The sequence below is a fragment of the Schizophyllum commune genome, assembly GCF_000143185.2.
Source record: "Schizophyllum commune H4-8 unplaced genomic scaffold SCHCOscaffold_4, whole genome shotgun sequence".
In the NCBI taxonomy this organism is placed as follows: domain Eukaryota; kingdom Fungi; phylum Basidiomycota; class Agaricomycetes; order Agaricales; family Schizophyllaceae; genus Schizophyllum; species Schizophyllum commune.
This window is the reverse complement of record NW_026089541.1, coordinates 2,893,136-2,908,558: the sequence shown is the minus strand read 5'-3', so window position 1 is coordinate 2,908,558 and position 15,423 is coordinate 2,893,136. Positions and strand designations below refer to the sequence as shown.

The 15,423-nt window shown below is 56.3% G+C and overlaps 6 protein-coding genes across 6 annotated transcripts; 3 read left to right on the top strand and 3 right to left on the bottom strand.

The window, feature by feature from the left end:
* The first annotated feature begins 16 nt into the window (after positions 1-16).
* Positions 17-1,310, top strand: SCHCODRAFT_02620097 (uncharacterized protein). The gene is made up of 3 exons (XM_003033464.2): positions 17-751; positions 806-938; positions 996-1,310. The coding sequence occupies exons 1-3, from the start codon at positions 181-183 to the stop codon at positions 1,255-1,257; spliced, it is 966 nt and encodes a 321-aa protein (XP_003033510.1). The 5' UTR covers positions 17-180; the 3' UTR covers positions 1,258-1,310.
* Positions 1,311-1,349: 39 nt separating this feature from the next.
* Positions 1,350-2,084, bottom strand: SCHCODRAFT_02620094 (YjgF-like protein). Its single transcript, XM_003032896.2, has 3 exons — positions 1,817-2,084; positions 1,675-1,767; positions 1,350-1,624 (listed from the first exon to the last, which is right to left on the bottom strand). The coding sequence occupies exons 1-3, from the start codon at positions 1,973-1,975 to the stop codon at positions 1,490-1,492; spliced, it is 387 nt and encodes a 128-aa protein (XP_003032942.1). The 5' UTR covers positions 1,976-2,084; the 3' UTR covers positions 1,350-1,489.
* Positions 2,085-2,247: 163 nt separating this feature from the next.
* SCHCODRAFT_02573586 (peptide transporter MTD1) lies at positions 2,248-5,681 on the bottom strand. Its single transcript, XM_003032895.2, has 17 exons — positions 5,052-5,681; positions 4,927-5,001; positions 4,804-4,871; positions 4,659-4,750; positions 4,322-4,606; positions 4,195-4,265; positions 3,967-4,140; positions 3,729-3,906; positions 3,597-3,679; positions 3,502-3,544; positions 3,382-3,449; positions 3,186-3,330; positions 2,913-3,130; positions 2,800-2,859; positions 2,568-2,746; positions 2,477-2,516; positions 2,248-2,419 (listed from the first exon to the last, which is right to left on the bottom strand). Exons 1-17 carry the CDS (start codon positions 5,520-5,522, stop codon positions 2,351-2,353), a joined length of 2,319 nt encoding a protein of 772 aa, XP_003032941.1. The 5' UTR covers positions 5,523-5,681; the 3' UTR covers positions 2,248-2,350.
* An 862-nt stretch (positions 5,682-6,543) lies between these two features.
* SCHCODRAFT_02699535 (peptide transporter MTD1) lies at positions 6,544-9,744 on the bottom strand (the record flags this gene model as incomplete). Its single annotated transcript, XM_050346932.1, has 18 exons — positions 6,544-6,615; positions 6,670-6,709; positions 6,761-6,939; positions 6,989-7,048; positions 7,099-7,316; positions 7,368-7,512; positions 7,565-7,632; positions 7,682-7,724; positions 7,774-7,856; positions 7,905-7,948; positions 8,005-8,141; positions 8,198-8,371; positions 8,425-8,495; positions 8,549-8,833; positions 8,884-8,975; positions 9,024-9,091; positions 9,141-9,215; positions 9,268-9,744. 18 exons carry the CDS (start codon positions 9,742-9,744, stop codon positions 6,544-6,546), a joined length of 2,331 nt encoding a protein of 776 aa, XP_050201319.1.
* A 2,082-nt stretch (positions 9,745-11,826) lies between these two features.
* SCHCODRAFT_02237781 (uncharacterized protein) lies at positions 11,827-13,543 on the top strand. The gene is made up of 4 exons (XM_050342143.1): positions 11,827-12,171; positions 12,225-12,295; positions 12,371-12,472; positions 12,525-13,543. Exons 1-4 carry the CDS (start codon positions 11,913-11,915, stop codon positions 13,344-13,346), a joined length of 1,254 nt encoding a protein of 417 aa, XP_050201318.1. The 5' UTR covers positions 11,827-11,912; the 3' UTR covers positions 13,347-13,543.
* Positions 13,544-14,244: 701 nt separating this feature from the next.
* On the top strand, positions 14,245-15,221 carry SCHCODRAFT_02620082 (uncharacterized protein). Its single transcript, XM_050344977.1, has 5 exons — positions 14,245-14,264; positions 14,320-14,533; positions 14,585-14,755; positions 14,813-15,035; positions 15,086-15,221. The coding sequence occupies exons 2-5, from the start codon at positions 14,327-14,329 to the stop codon at positions 15,109-15,111; spliced, it is 627 nt and encodes a 208-aa protein (XP_050201317.1). The 5' UTR covers positions 14,245-14,264; positions 14,320-14,326; the 3' UTR covers positions 15,112-15,221.
* Positions 15,222-15,423: the final 202 nt, after the last annotated feature.

Below are 15,423 nucleotides of genomic sequence, written 5' to 3'. Positions count from 1 at the left end.
CTCGTTCAGTGACGGACTCTTATCTGGCGAGCGCGGGTCATGGTCTTCGGACCGTGGCGGATACTAAAATAAACCTATCTCCTGCTCATCTCCTGTTCAAATAGCGATCAAGGACAATGCCGACCCACAAGCGCCGGTGCAGCTGCCTCTCTTGCTCTCTCCTTCGTCGCTAGCACTAGCATGAGTTCAGAAAGCACCATCGAGATTGAGGTCGGTGGACCATGGCTGAAGCTCGATCCTCCTATGGTCCTCGGCGAAGCACCCATCTTCCGGCCTTCGGACAACACCCTTCACTGGAATGACTGCCTTGACAACCCTCCCGAAATCCACATCCTCCAACTCGACCCCAAAACTGGTGATGCTGCAGGAGAAGTACGCACGCTCAAGCTCGCCGACAGCGTCACCGTCCAGCTCTTCCGCCGCGACCACCCGGGATCGTACATCTGCGCGTACTACCAGGGCGTCGCATTCCTTGACGAGGCCACGGGAGAGCTCGAGATCGTGAAGGAGATCATTCCGACGAGCGACCGGGGGATCCGGAGATTCAACGATGGTGGGGTGGACGCTGCAGGACGCTTCTGGCTAGCGGAGATCGACGTGAAAGCCATGCCATGGGGCGCGGGGAATATCCCGAAGGACTACACACCCATCGGGCGACTCTGGCGATACGATCCTGATGGGACGCTCACGCAGATGGAATCTGGACTGGCGTGCGGTAATGGGATCGGTTGGAGTCCGGACAATAAGACGAGTGCGTGCATGGGTTGCGATTCAGTGTGCTCGAGAGCTGATTTGGTGTTCCCAGTGTACCTCAACGACTCAGTTTCGCAGATCGTGTGGGCGTACGACTTTGACCTCCCGACTGGAAACCTGAGCAATAAGCGTATATTCATCGACCGTCGCGAAGCAGGCGGTGAGCCAGATGGCATGGTTCTAGAGTGCGTTCTTCCCTTCTCCTCTCTCCATCCCACTGCTCATGTTCTCCTTCTTCCCAGTTTCCACGGAAACCTCTGGATAGCCATGTGGGGCGCACACAGCGTGATGTGCTTCGACCCGACCGGCAAGCAGACCAAAACCATCAAGTTTACCGCGAAGAACATGGCGTGCACGACGTTCGGCGGGCCGAACTACGATGAGCTGTATATCGCGAGCGCGCGGGATCGGTCTGCGACCGCTGCAGCAGACGATGATGGCGGGCAGATGTTCAGGTATAAGGTGGGAGTGAAGGGGTTGCCGAAGTATGAGTTTGCAGGGTAGGGGACAGTGGACGGCAATGAAATGAGAATTTGGATACATGAGCCTGCAGTCGTCGTCGAGTTTGAGGACCATTCAGGTGAGCACCCTCAGGGCCGGGACGCAGTAAATGCAGTGGCCTTGAGCTTGCGATGGTGGCGATCGGTGTCCAACGAGTGCTGCCATGATACACGGTGAATTCCAAGTACGTCCGCTAAAGATACAGGCTCAGATATCCCTATACGCATTCCACCTCTTAGTTTTGGGTTGCAATGCACTCGATCTCAACATCGGTGTTGAGAGGGAGCGTCTTGACCGCCACGCACGTCCGGCACGGCTTTACTTCACCCCAGTACTCCTTGTACACCTCGTTCACGGCGGCGAAGTCGTCCTGCGAGGTGATCAGCGACCCATCGCGCGCTCAAGAGGTGGATAACGCACCATGTTCGAGAGGAACACGTTAACCTTTACAACGTTGTTCAGGCTCGTGCCCGCCTCCTCCAGGATCGCGCTCAGGTTCTTGATGCATTGGTGCTAGGTACTCGTCAGCCTCCATCCCCCCACCTAAACACGCCCCACTCACCGTGTGCGCCTTCACATCGCCGTCGATCAGCTTGCCCGTCTTCGCGTCCATCGGGACCGCGCCCGAGCAGTACACCATCCCACCGGCCTTGATCGCCTGCGAGTAGATGCCCGGGAGCGGGGGCGGCGCGTTCAGAGTCAAGACGGCTTCCTTGGGCATTTTGTGACGAGCTGAGCGAGGTACAGAGGGGCGGACGGCTGATCTGCGCTCGAGCGCCTCCCGAGGCCTTATATCGATGATAGGCTTCCCCACGGCCCGCGCATGATCCGTTTATCAGGCGGCGCGGGGTCCGAGGCGGGATGTGCATTGTGCTGATTAGAGAAAGTGTTTGCCTCCGGCGGCGGGCGGGTGGCGGGCGCGCTTGCGGCGGTTTGGACGTTGCGGGAGGGGCTTGTGCTCGGAATCCGAGGATGCATGGGACTCATCTCAATGGGATCGATGAAGAGAACACAGTGGATGAATAATGGATCGCCCAAGTAAAGATACAACGTTACAAACATATAGGGAGCGCTGGAAGCCTGGCTTATTCACTGTCTATGAAGCCTCCAGCGCGCCGTTGCCATTACAATAGTCAACGTTCCCTTTCGCAGGATTTCCAGCCCACTAGAGGAGAGGACGGGTAAGCATTTCGTAAATCGCTGACAGAGGACGGCCACTCACAGAAGGGAAAGGCCGTTCGACTCCACTTGCGCCAAATACCCTGAACCGAAATCAGTACTGCTACAGGGATCTTGGAAAGGAGAGTACTCACGCGAAAGAGAGAATAAACACCATGACCTGCGCCCCGCCGTCGAAGGCGCCCCCAAGAATATAGTTGTACTTGCGGTACCAGACAGGGTGGTGCTGGCGCAACCACAGTTGCGAGACGAGACCGATCACAATACTGGTCGATACATACGAGGTGATGCCCTTCGACATTGTCTGCGCGTACTGTAGATAGTCGTTAGCTGGTGCCACAAATTATTCCAAGTAAGCGCGCTCACGTTGAAGATAATGGGCAGGATGATAGACTCAACCTTGATGCCCTTGATCATGGGCCAGCGCTACGAAGGCAAGGTCAATGAACCGCCTCCTCATAGAAATCGAGGCAACGCACCTTTGAGATGAGCCACTGGATGAAAGGTGGCACGAGCCCAATGGCCAAGCCGATTGGCACAATAACATACGGGCCAGACGCGCTGTAGAGCTCCTTTGCCAGTGACCAGGTCACCGCTTGCGAATTGAGGCTCTGGATCGTCTGCCCACTCCAGACGTTCGTGCCAGAGGCGTCGAGAAGGACTTCGCGCTGTGCATCAACGATGCTGATCATGACGACTGTTCACAAAGTCAGCCTTTTCGAAGGATTAATTAGACAACAAGATATTCCCACCATAGTTTACGATGGCCCCGAGGATGCAACCCCATAGCTGGGTGAGGAACATTACGCGTGGCGGCACCTTCGTATATTGGCCGACCTTCAGATCGCCTGCGAGGCCGATCGAGGTGGAGACAACGTCGTGGGACCACATGGAGAACTAAGGAAGGTGTCAGGGTGAAGGCGCCACATGGATCAGTCGAGGACGCACGTAAAGGTTAGCGACTGGCCTGCCTGGGTTCAAGGCGCCAGGAATCATCTTCATGAGGTTGTTCGTAGCTGGAAGGTCATCAGAAATAAAGATCCAACTCAGCTGCGAACGCGGACATACCGATACCGTTGCCCATACGCCCGTATAAGATTGTCGAGAAAGGCTGAATGGCACCATCAGCAAATATCAAGGCAACAGCGCGGGTAAACGCGTACCGTGATGAAAGCGCCGACAGCGAGAGAGACGATGTACGACCACCAGGGCAGAGAGGTCTCTCCCTTGATGCATACGATTAAGCCTGTGAACCGGTCAGCTACGAACGACTGCGTGGAGATCACACTACGTACCAGCAATGAAAGCCAGAAAGAGGAGGATGAAGTACCACCACCACGGCGCCTCCTTGTACTTTTGCATGGCGAGGTAGTGCGGGTCGTCGTTCGTCTTCTTCCCGTCGCGGAAGTGGAGGACAGCGTCGCGCATGTCGCCGCTCCAGAACAGAGTGACGTGGGCGATGAGGGCGCCGATCTGGCGTGCAATAAACATATGTCAGCCAAGCAGAAATCTATGAGATGTGCTAGCACGTACAGCAAGGTTCTGCGCAAAGTTAGCCCAGGCGTTCGAGCCAGTCATCGCTGGAAGGCCGTACTCCTCGAGGGCGGTCTCGTTGAGGATACCGTTCTTGCCGAAGACGGCGGCCTGGTCGTAGACGGTGCCGTTGTGGTTAAAGATCGAGGTGGAGAGCATCTTGTAGTTCTTGGACTACGAAGAGAATCAGCAAAAGTGACGCGGCTGCTGTAAGGACACGGCACCCACGTCCCACGCATCCGAGTAGTATATGGCTGCGATGATTACATAGCAAGCCCCCAAGCCGATCCAGGAGTTAGCTAGAAGGACAGTGCATCAGCGACGGTTTCAGAATGAACAACAAGCGTTGCAATACCTTGCTGCAGCAAAGGGTACGACATGTAGTTCGACCCGATGTACTGCCAATCGAAGCTGAAGTTGAGTAGCCCGAGACCCTCGTTTGCGTTCCCGCCTCCGAAGATATTGGTAAACACGTCCCGCGTCGACGGCCTCGCCTTCTGCGACGCGAGGCAGAAGATGGAGACGGAGTTAAGGAGGGGGAAGATGTACGCGGGGAAGAGCTCGTAGATGAACATGATTGTGAAGCCCCACCAGAAGACGCGGACGCGCTTGGTGCTTTCGTGGCGGTTGAAGTGCAGGGCTAAGGCGGTGGGTAAGTGCAAGGAGTGTGGTGAGAGGAAGGTAGTGCGAACCTTGGAAGACGGTCACTTGCGGAAGGTTGCTCCAATATACCATCTCAGCGGGGTACACGGTGAGAGGTCGCAAGATGCCGACGAGGCCCATACTATAGGATTAAACATCAGCAAGATAGACAAGCGCACAGTACACGGGACTCACCCGAAAGTCAGCGTCGAGAATGTGGCAAAAACGGCCGTCAAGGGGCCGACATGGGTGTCATAGTAAAGCTAGGAGCAGGTCAGTCCCACTCTAATGAAGATAATGAGTAGATGATCCACTCACTCGCTGTACGGCGAAGTTGTTGACCGATGTCGCCCCATACGCGGCTGTTGACGCGACGAGGGTAGAAACCACATGCTGAAGATCTCGGTCAATGATCGTCGCTGCCATTCTGTCGAATCACGCACCTCCTTGATCATGAACGGACCCGGATTGATGAACTCGATGATGCCGCCGTAGCGTTCGAATCGAGTTCCCTTGACGAGGGACCGCTTTGGTAGAAACACCGCCCATGCGTTACCGATGCAGTATATGAGGAGCAACAGAAAGACCGTAGACACCGATACCAGAACGGGCTTGAAGATGTATATTTGACAGAGGGCCGCACCCAGTCCGGCTATGACGGTGCCGAGTACGAGCGACCGGAAGGTGAGCGCAGGGTCCCCATCGTCGCGCAGGTCGACGACGTAGCGCGAGACGTCCTGCCCAGTCGTCACGACGTGCTGCCGATCGAGCTGCGCCTGCGTCTCCAGTTCGAAGGGCTCATCTTGAGATCCTTCGCGCTTGTTATTGAGCTTCTCGTCGAGGGACCCATCGGTCTTCTCGCGAGCTGGCTCTGGGCGATGCGGGAGCTTGGGGAGAGCGTCCTCGGTGGCCATGGCGGTCGATGAGCGATGCTGGTGCTGCCGCAGAAGAGAGCACACGAAGATCCGACGCTTCTCATGACGGTAATATACTCCGGAGTGTATCCCGTCCCGCTATGCAGACGCCTTCTTGCGTATGATGGCGCCAGCACCTGAGTGCCACTCGGTTTGAAAGTCACTTGTTCGGAGCTTGCGCTGGATATACCGACGCGCTGCTTGTGAGTTGTTTGCAGAGTCGATTGCGCAGGCCGAGGGCGTACCGGACCGTGTAGGATGTGATCGGTGAGAACGATGGCATGCTGAGGGCAAGCACGTCGGGCACCATAGGAAAGGGTAATGGCGCGATTGCAAGGAACCGTCAGAGGTCGGGACTCGGTGGTGACCATGCGCATGGGACGGGGCCTGGTGACTTTTTCAATAAGCAGCAGAACTTCGACGCCGCACGCCCAGGAAAGACACGTACGCTCGGGACCCCGACCGGCGATACTGGTTTAGACCAAGGGATATATTTCCCAAAAAGGCAAGAAGAAGTCGGACGCCCACAACGCATGTTCCGAGTCTCTTCCAGGCACTCTCTATGTAGGAAAGACCATTTTGACGAGTGCGAAAGGAAGCGTCCTTGATTGCGCGACGAACAGTTGGATATTGTCGGACGTCAACTTCAATGTGCTGTAGACGTCCTTCGACGTCCCGGACGGACCTTGTGGTGCTTTGCCCGTGGCGAGTAGATCGACAACGCTTGTGAGATCGCCGCTCTTATCCATGCCAGTCATGGCATCGGTGACCACTTCGTCTGTCCAGGAGGTGACCGACCTTGAACGCCGCCATGTGCCCTGTAGAATAAAATTGTAAGCACCATCGTAACGTAGCTGAGAGTCAGTCAGAGCCTGCTCAACCTGCACAACGTCAGGGGACCATGCACACGCAGAGATAATTCGTGAAATGATGCGTGTTCGTATCGTAATGCCCGTAACAGTACACAGAGAATACACAAGGATCATGGGCGAGGGGGAGCGCGACATCTGGAGGTCCCAGATTACTTCTTCGTAGACAATACACCATTTCCATTACAGTAGTCAATGTTGCCCTTGGCTGGGTTACCGGCCCACTATACAGAGTAGTTAGTGAGTAGCTCGAGACACATACGAAAGGAGCAACTCACAGTAGGGAACGGCCGCTCGGTTCCGCTCGCACCAAATACACTGCACGCACGTCAGCGGGACTTCCAAAAAAGACGAGTACGGCAGACGTACGCGAAAGATAGAATAAAGATCATGACTTGGGCACCGCCGTCGAACGCGCCTCCGAGGATGAAGTTGTACTTGCGGTACCATACCGGGTGATATTGGCGCAGCCATAGTTGCGAGACGAGGCCAATGCAGATGCCCGTCGAGACATACGACGTGATGCCCTTCGACATCGTCTGCGCGTACTGAGAGGTGCGTTAGCGACTGCAGTGAATAGTACCCAGCATCACTCACGTTGAAGATGATGGGCAGGATGACGGACTCGACCTTGACGCCCTTGATGACGGGCCAGCGCTGAGATGGAGATGAGTCAAGGATATCATAGGCATGCACAGCAAGCATACCTTCGACAAAAGCCACTGAACAATGGGCGGGAAAAGCCCGATTGCAAGACCGAGCGGGACGATCACGTACGGCCCCGAGGAGCTGTAAAGCTGATGCGCGAGCGACCAGGTGACAGCTTGCGAGTTCAGACTCTGGATAGTCTGTCCGCTCCACACATTGGTGCCCGAGGCGTCGAGTAGGACCTCGCGCTGAGAGTCGACGATGCTGACCATGACGACTATCGAAGTGTTAGAGAGTAGATTGTTGGGAATCAGAAAGCAGCGCTCACCATAGTTGACGATGGCGCCCAATATGCAGCCCCAAAGCTGGGTGAGGAACATAACACGCGGAGGGACCTTCGTGTACTGGCCGGTCTTCAGGTCAGCCGCGAGACCGATGGACGTAGCAACGACGTCGTGACTCCACATGGAGAACTAGAAAATCTTTGAGTATATCACACCGTTATACTCAGGGAGGGCAACGTACATAGAGGTTAGCAACTGGCTTCCCGGGGTTGAGAGCGCCGGGAATCATCTTCATGAGATTGTTCGTCGCTGGGTGGGCGTCGGAACAGAGTCTTCAAGCCATAGGACCGCAGCGTACCAATGCCAGTCCCCATGCGTCCGTACAGGATCGTAGAGAACGGCTACATTCTGGTCAGCAAGAAAGCCAAGTGCGCTGACGGGGCAACTTACTGTGATGAAGGCGCCGACCGCGAGGGAGACGATAAAGGACCACCAAGGCAGCGAGGTTTCTCCCTTGATGCAGACGATCAAGCCTAGACGACGATCAGTCACTCTCCAAACGAAGATGAGATTTCCCATACCGGCAACGAAGGCGAGCACCAGCAGCGCGAAGTACCAGTACCACCTATCCACATGATAAGCCTTAGTGACACAACGAAGGTTGAGTTGCAAGAAACTCACGGGGCCTCCTTGTACTTCTGCATAGCGATGAAGTGCGGGTCGTCATTTTGCTTCTTGTTGTCCGCGCGGAACGAGCGAATCGCGTCGACCATATCACCGCTCCAAAAGAGGGTAACGTGGGCGATGAGGGCGCCGATCTAGAGCCAGGCAGTCAGCATCAGCGCGCTGCCTTGCGCAAGACACGGACACTCACACCGAGGTTCTGAGCGAAGTTAGACCACGCGTTCGAACCAGTCATCGCCGGGAGGCCAAACTCCTCGAGCGCGGTCTCGTTGAGGACGCCGTTGCTGCCGAAGACGGCGGCTTGGTTGTACACGGTACCGTTGGAATTGAAGATCGAAGTAGACAGCATCTTGTAGTTCTTGGACTGGCGCGGAGTCAGGACACGGATACAGCGGGAGCAATAAGCTGGCCACGTACGTCCCACGCATTCGAGTAGTAGATGGCCGCGATGATGATATAGCAGAGCGCGTAGCCAATCCAGGCGTTGACTGCAATGTGAAGTGAGCTGAGTTCGGTCAATCTGTCTGAGCATGCAACGCACCTTGCTGCGTGAGCGGCAGCGCCATGTAGTGCGATCCAAGGTATTGCCAGTCGAAGCTGAAGTTGAGCAACCCAAGGCCCTCATTCGCGTTGCCTCCGCCGAAGATATTCGTGAATATGTTCCTCGTCGCCGTGCTCGCGTGCTGCGAGGACAGGCAGAAGATAGACACGGAGTTGAGCAGCGGGAAGATGTAGGCGGGGATGACCTCGTAGGCAAACATAACGGCGAAGCCGATCCAGAAGAGCCGGACGCGCTTCGTGTTGTCGTGCCGGTTGAAGTGGAGGGCTGAAGATGATGTGAGTGGGAGCAAATAGCTATAGATAGGTGATGCGTACCTTGGAAGACAGTGACTTGTGGCAGGCTTTGCCAGTACACCATCTCGGAGGGGTACACCGTCAGAGGTCGCAGGATACCGACGAGGCCCATGCTGAGAGGGATTCAGCTGACGAGTCTAGAGAAGCTATGCAGGCCTCACCCGAAGCACAACGTGGAGAAGGTTGCGAAGATGGCGGTTAGCGCGCCGACATTGGTGTCATAGTAGAGCTGGCGTGAGGTTAAGTCGATGCTGTGAAAGTAGTTCCGGCCGACTCACCCGCTGCACCGCGAAGTTGTTAACGGACGTCGCGCCTCCAGCCGCCGTAGAAGCAACGAGGGTCGCGACAACATGCTGAGGAATCAGGATAGTGTACGAAAAGAACATAGAAATCAAAGCCACATACCTCCTTGATCCTGAATGGCCCCGGATTGATGAAGTCGATGACACCTCCTAGGTGCTCGAAGCGGGTTCCCTTCACCAGGGAGCGTTTGGGTAGAAAGGCCGCCCAGGCGTTGCCGATGGAGTAGATGAGCAGGAGCAAGAAGACCGACGACACCGAGACCGTGACCGGCTTGAAGATGTAGATCTGGCAGAGCGCCGCACCCAAACCCGCGATGACCGTACCGAGTACGAGGGATCGAAAGGTAAGCGCAGGATCGCCGTCATCGCGCAAGTCAACGACGTAGTGCGAGACGTCGCGACCGGTGGTGACGACGCGCCCGCGGTCCGGGACGCTGTCGAACGTCTCGGGGTCGAAAGTCTCCTTGTTGATACTGCCATCGTGCTTCTCGTCGAGCTTCTCGTCCAGGGAGAGGTCGGTGAGCTCGCGAGCGACCTCTGGGCGCTGGGGCAGCGTGGGCAGGGCGTCCTCGGTGGCCATGGCGGGATAAGGGGCAGATGCGGAGGAGAGCACACGAAGAACCCAGTGGACTTCCTTCGCGGGTATTATACTCCCTAGTGTACCTGCATCCCGCTATCCAGTGGGCTTCTGGCGTATGATCGCGCGAGTGCCTATCGCGCCTCTTGGCAGGATATATCGACGCATCGCGTGTGGGCTGGAGAGATGATTGTGCAGGCCGAGGGCATAGTGGATCGTCGGGAAAGTGATCGGCGTGAGGTAAGGCTCGCGGAGGGCGAATGTGGCGGGCGCCATCGAACGGGACGATGACGCGATTGCAAGGGCCGTCGAAGGGTCAGAGGCCCGCGAAACCCATGTGTGCGAAGGCAAGGGCGCCTGATGGTCACATCAATGGGCGATAGCACTTCCATCCAGCGTGTTGATAGAGAGACGTTGAACTTAACGCTTGAGACGCCCGAAAGGGTCTTGAAGGAAGATGCCTAGAAAGGCAACAAAGCCGATATTTGCAAGACGATACGCTCCTTCCAAGGCACAGATTCCATCATGTCGACCGAAGAGACTGTTATGGCGAGCAAGATATCGGGAAAATGGGAGGTACCTGATTGCGCAACGACGGGCTAGTCACGTTCAGAGGTTGAAGTTTTCCAATCTTGTGTCGCAGCTGGACTCGACCAGACGGCTTTGCTCGGACTTCGGTGGACACTCAGGAAAGTGACGCTCGTACAGCGTCAGAAGGTGACATCCTGTCAAGGATATGAGCACGGCTCAGGCTGGGCAGGGGAAACAGACGAATAGTGGAGTCCTGTACCTTCGTTGTTCAGCTCGACCAATACAGTGATGCAATATTTTGAGGCTGAATGTACTCCTGCAGCGCGACCCACAATCATCAAGTTTGGGATGACCTGAATCAGAGTTCGCGGTTGTATTGCCCTGGAGGCGAGGATAATGAGTACGATGCGAAATGGATTCCATACTTCCTCTCTCCAGTCGGGAACCAAGTCATTTCAAGCAGAAGACAGAAGCAGGTTGAGACCTGTGGCTAAGGAGACTAAGGTATTGCTATAGTCCAAGTTCCCAGAATTAGCTATCCGCAGGAGAGGTTAAGGAGAGGTAAAGCCTCAGGTATGGCCAGTTGGCCGGACCACGTGCGCTTCTTTCCCATGTGGGCTCGTCCATTTTTGGGAATTGAAAAGAAAAGCCTCTGTTGAGTCCGTTGACTCTCCGTCAACTAATTTATTGAAGACCACCTGCGGTCTTGCCTTGCAACGTTGGTGCTCCGCTTATCTCACGTCCATAAAGACTCTCTAGCTTACCGACACGAGTGGCAAGGCGATTTTTTTCGGGCTAAAAATATGCTTAAAAAGATGCTGAAAAAGGCGCTCAAAAAGATGTTGTTTTTGCACCGAAAAAGTGCGTGTTTTCAGGGTCAAAAAGGTGTCGAAAAAGACTGTCTTTTGAAGCATCTTTTCGCCACTGAAAAGGCGCCTCAAAAATGCGTCTTTTTGCCATAAAAAAGACTCACTTTTTGCGTCCCTTTTTGGCGCAAAAAATACAATTGTTCTACAGGTAAAAAGGCGCTCTGGCCAAAAAGACGGTCTTTTGACAGCTGAAAAGGCACACATCGTCTTTTTGGGCGTAAAAAGATGGTGTTTTCCGCATGAAAATGAGAGACAAAAAGATTCTCCGTTTGGTGGCAAAAAGACGCACTTTTGAGGCGCCTTTTCAGTGGCGAAAAGATGCTTCATAAGACAGTCTTTTTCGACACCTTTTTGACCCTGAAAACACGCACTTTTTCGGTGCAAAAACAACATCTTTTTGAGCGCCTTTTTCAGCATCTTTTTAAGCATATTTTTAGCCCGAAAAAAATCGCCTTGCCACTCGTGCGAGCTTCCCAGCTCGAATAAATGCTCGGCGGTGCAAATTCGGCGTCGGATTTTGGCGCCAGGCACGCGCCAAATGCGGGCAAATAACGCCCCAAATCTGTCGAACGGCGAACGACCGCCGTTTGCCTCTTGATTCTTACCCTCGTCGCCGTCGTCGCGAACAACGTACACCGCCGACACGCACGCCTCACGGCACGACACCGAGCTCTCAGCTCTTACGCTCTTTTCCGCATCTCATTCGTTGAACAACTCGCGCCGCGGCGCTCTGTATAGCTGTGCAAATAGCTCTGTTGTAAAATCCAAGATATGGGTTTCCAGCGAGTGCGCGACCATCGGCTCGTTAGCGTCGTAGCGCGCCAGGACGGGGAGGGGGGAGGGAACGGCGGGGGAGCGGGCGGCGGGGGAGCGGGCGGCGGGGGCGCGGCAACGGGGGACGAGACCACCCGCGGCGGCACCTCGGCCACGGCGACGACCACCTCGCGTGAGACGGAGACGACCACGGACGCGACCACCACGGAGCAGACCTCGCAGACGCAGGAGACGACGCAGCAGGAGACGTCCACCGGTGCGTGTTCCTGGACGCGCTGCGTAGACAGCACCTAATTATACTTCCCACAGCGACCACCACTTCCGAGCGCCCTACGACCACCAGCGATACCGAGGAAACCACCTCCGAGACCTCCACTGAGGCTACCACGACCAGCCAGACCTCGACCTCCTCGACTGAAGAGGAGACGAGCACGTCCTCGTCGACCAGCGAGGAGGAGACCACGACGGCCAGGACCACCACCCGCCAGCGCACCAGTACCTCGTCCAGCGATACCGCAACGTCCACCTCGACCACGTCCACCAGGGCGACCACGACAGTGCGTATTCGCTCATCAGTCGCATCCTGAGCTCTACTGATCGTCTCATCAGACTGCTGCGGCAACCACATCCACCTCTGATGACAACGACGACGATGCCGCGGATAGCACCGCCCTTACCTCCTCGTACCACTCTGCGGTGCACACCAGCCCTACCGGGAACATCACAACCCACACCGTAAGCGCCTCCGATGGCGCTACCAAGGCATCCAGCAATCTCAACACGGGTGCCATGGCTGGAGGTATCGCTGGTGGTCTTATCGGCCTCGCCATCCTCGTCTTTGGCATCCTTTACTTCCTGCGCCGTCGCTCCCGCCGCCGTCGTGCAGCCGAGTTTGATGCGGCGCAGTTCCGCCAATCCACCTTTGGCGGCCCCAACATCTTCACGCCTCGCCCGCCCAGTATGGCCGAGCGCGGTCACCAGTTCGCGCCCAGTGTCAGCTCGATCGGAACAAACAATGCTGGGCGTGGTGCCGGTGTCGTCGAGGTAGCGGGGACGGCTGGAGTTGGTGGATACGCGGATCTCGAGCGCGAATCACCCGTTCCCGCCACCACCGCAGCTCACTCCTCTTCGCCGTCGAAGGAGCTGCGCCCTCGGCCCCAGTACACCTTTGGCCAAGTGCCGACAGAGGGCGTCTCGCACGATGACACGAGCGAGAACCACGGCACAGGCGCGTACGCGTCGGAGCCCCAGCCCCTGGACGCTTACGACCACACAGCGTACGGCGGCTACGCCCACTCTGGCGACCACCAGGCATACGTCGCACAGGACGGGTACGGGCAGTACGCCTACGACCAGCAAAACGTGGCCACGCAGCCGAACTACTACCAGCAGCACCCATATAGCGCTGGTCCCCCGCCCGCCGCGATGTAGCGTCGTGAGCCGTCGACAAAGGCTCCCGCCCAAATAAGAATCTACTCAAATCGCACTGACCACAATCCCCCCGCGCCCCCTCCTCGCCTCCTCTTAATGCCTTCGTTACGCGACCCCGCCGATGGACTATGGCGACGTGACGCGTCCCGCTGCGCGGCTGTAGATTTTCCTGTAGTACCGCACGCCGAGCGCCTGCGGGCCGTCTGAATTATTGTTATATCCTGTGACGCGACCGAGATGCCCCGAAGAATGCATTTTTTGGGTCTTTCTGCGTGGCTCGAGGTCTTCAGGCTTTCTTTCGCTTACTACGTAACCCCTTTACTGGTTTCTTGGTGACTGCACGGGCTATTTGATGTCTGGTGCAGCTATGGTTTTTACACGGTGGGGGCGTGCCTCATACCTCATGGACAGACCGTAGACAGACTTTGGTATTGGTATTGTATGGGTGGCACGTACTTATTGATATGTATGTGCTTGTAGTAACAGAGATCTGTTTGGGCTTTTGAACTCGGGGGAGATGAACACAGTGAGACCGAGTTGATAAGAGGACATACGACTGGTTATTCCCAAATTTTGCTTAGTAGGCTCCCTCTCCACTCGGAGGCTGCGAACATCCCTCTCGTATACTCGGGGTAGTATGCAGAAATGCGCAAGCTGAATTCAAGGAAGGACAATGGCGGTGAGAACAATGGACCCATATTTGCATCTGTTTGTCAAGTACTTTCGTGGATTCTCGGATCGAGTCTCCCACGGCTCATCTTCTGCACTCTTCACAAAACGCGAATGGCGTCCCGTCTCGCCGTCAGTTCCCTGAAGGCTGCCGGTGCGTTGCGCGCGTCCTCAACGCCAGCAATATTTCCTGACACCCGTAACAGCCCGGCCGCGAGCGGTCGCGGCGCTGCCGCAAGCCCTCTACGCGTGCGTGTAGTACTCCCGGAGGCACTCGTGTCGCGTATTGAAGTATATTCTACAGGCGCCCGATGTCCACGAACAAGCCTCCCCCGGAGAAGCGCGCTGAGGAGATCATCAACAACCTCCCCTCGAAGCCGAGCCTAGTCACGAAGACGGGCACCGCGCTCCTTGGCACGGGTCTCGCGGCTGCGGCGATCTCGCAGGAGCTCTACGTCGTGAACGAGGAGTCGATTCTCCTCGCGGGCACGATCATTCTCTTCACCTTCCTTGCCAAGGTGCGTGGTGTGTGCTAGAAGGGAAGTACGGGATGCTGATCCATGTCGCAGTCCATGCGCGAGCCGTTCGGCAACTGGGCTCAGGGTGCCGCTGACCGCGTTGCGAACGTCCTCAACGAGGCCCGCGCGGAGCACACGAACGCGGTGAAGGAGCGCTTGAACGCCGTCGCGCAGATGAAGGACGTCGTCTCGCTCACCGAGGGTCTCTTCGCGCTTTCCAAGGTGCGTCGAGTACATACATCGCACCGAACCGCTACTCACCATCCTTCACTTCTGCAGGAGACTGCCAACCTCGAGGCGGAGACCTTCGTTCAGAAGCAGAAGGTCGCGCTCGCCGCCGATGTCAAGGCCGTCCTCGACAGCTGGGTCCGCTTCGAGCAGCAGCAGAAGGAGAGCGAGCAGGCGGACCTCACCAAGACCGTCATTGAGCGCGTCCTTGCTACCCTCCAGGATGAGAAGACGCAGAAGGACATCCTTACCAGCGCTATCGCCGAGGTTGAGCGTACGTCACTTCCATCTTTCAATCCAGATTTTGTCTTACCCTCTTCGCAGAGCTCGTCAAGGCGAAGGCTATCTAGATGGCTGAATCCTTGTAATACTCAATTAGCATCTTGCGAGTTCAGTCGTTTGTGCGAATCTTCATTCTCTAGAGCGTATCTTGAGGGCAGTATAGACAGCATCAGCGCGACGACCGGCCCGCTATGATGGGAGAGCAGCGCCACCGTGATCTTCATCCTATTCAAGCGGGTACAGAGACGTGATCGGTCGTTCCTTCCCAACTTTGTGGGTCTCTTCTGCCTACTATAAGGACCGTTGCTTCTTCCGATGTCCTTGACAAGCGGCAGCAGCGCGACCGGCAGTGCGGGCACGAGGTTTCTTGGCCGCACATG

Bases quoted from the DNA above. Each gene is read 5' to 3' on its own strand.
- SCHCODRAFT_02620097 (XM_003033464.2), top strand. From the start codon at position 181: ATGAGTTCAGAAAGCACCATCGAGATTGAGGTCGGTGGACCATGGCTG. The intron at 752-805 runs GTGCGTGCATGG...TGGTGTTCCCAG, and splicing joins GAGTCCGGACAATAAGACGA to TGTACCTCAACGACTCAGTT. The intron at 939-995 runs GTGCGTTCTTCC...CCTTCTTCCCAG, and splicing joins CCAGATGGCATGGTTCTAGA to TTTCCACGGAAACCTCTGGA.
- SCHCODRAFT_02620094 (XM_003032896.2), bottom strand. From the start codon at position 1,975: ATGCCCAAGGAAGCCGTCTTGACTCTGAACGCGCCGCCCCCGCTCCCG. The intron at 1,768-1,816 runs GTGAGTGGGGCG...ACGAGTACCTAG, and splicing joins GCGATGTGAAGGCGCACACG to CACCAATGCATCAAGAACCT. The intron at 1,625-1,674 runs GTGCGTTATCCA...ATCACCTCGCAG, and splicing joins ACGTGTTCCTCTCGAACATG to GACGACTTCGCCGCCGTGAA.
- SCHCODRAFT_02573586 (XM_003032895.2), bottom strand. From the start codon at position 5,522: ATGGCCACCGAGGACGCTCTCCCCAAGCTCCCGCATCGCCCAGAGCCA. The intron at 4,751-4,803 runs GTGAGTCCCGTG...TTAATCCTATAG, and splicing joins TTCTCGACGCTGACTTTCGG to TATGGGCCTCGTCGGCATCT. The intron at 3,331-3,381 runs GTGCGTCCTCGA...CACCTTCCTTAG, and splicing joins GGCCAGTCGCTAACCTTTAC to TTCTCCATGTGGTCCCACGA.
- SCHCODRAFT_02237781 (XM_050342143.1), top strand. From the start codon at position 11,913: ATGGGTTTCCAGCGAGTGCGCGACCATCGGCTCGTTAGCGTCGTAGCG. The intron at 12,172-12,224 runs GTGCGTGTTCCT...TACTTCCCACAG, and splicing joins GCAGCAGGAGACGTCCACCG to CGACCACCACTTCCGAGCGC. The intron at 12,473-12,524 runs GTGCGTATTCGC...TCGTCTCATCAG, and splicing joins CCACCAGGGCGACCACGACA to ACTGCTGCGGCAACCACATC.
- SCHCODRAFT_02620082 (XM_050344977.1), top strand. From the start codon at position 14,327: ATGTCCACGAACAAGCCTCCCCCGGAGAAGCGCGCTGAGGAGATCATC. The intron at 14,534-14,584 runs GTGCGTGGTGTG...TCCATGTCGCAG, and splicing joins TCTTCACCTTCCTTGCCAAG to TCCATGCGCGAGCCGTTCGG. The intron at 15,036-15,085 runs GTACGTCACTTC...CCCTCTTCGCAG, and splicing joins CGCTATCGCCGAGGTTGAGC to AGCTCGTCAAGGCGAAGGCT.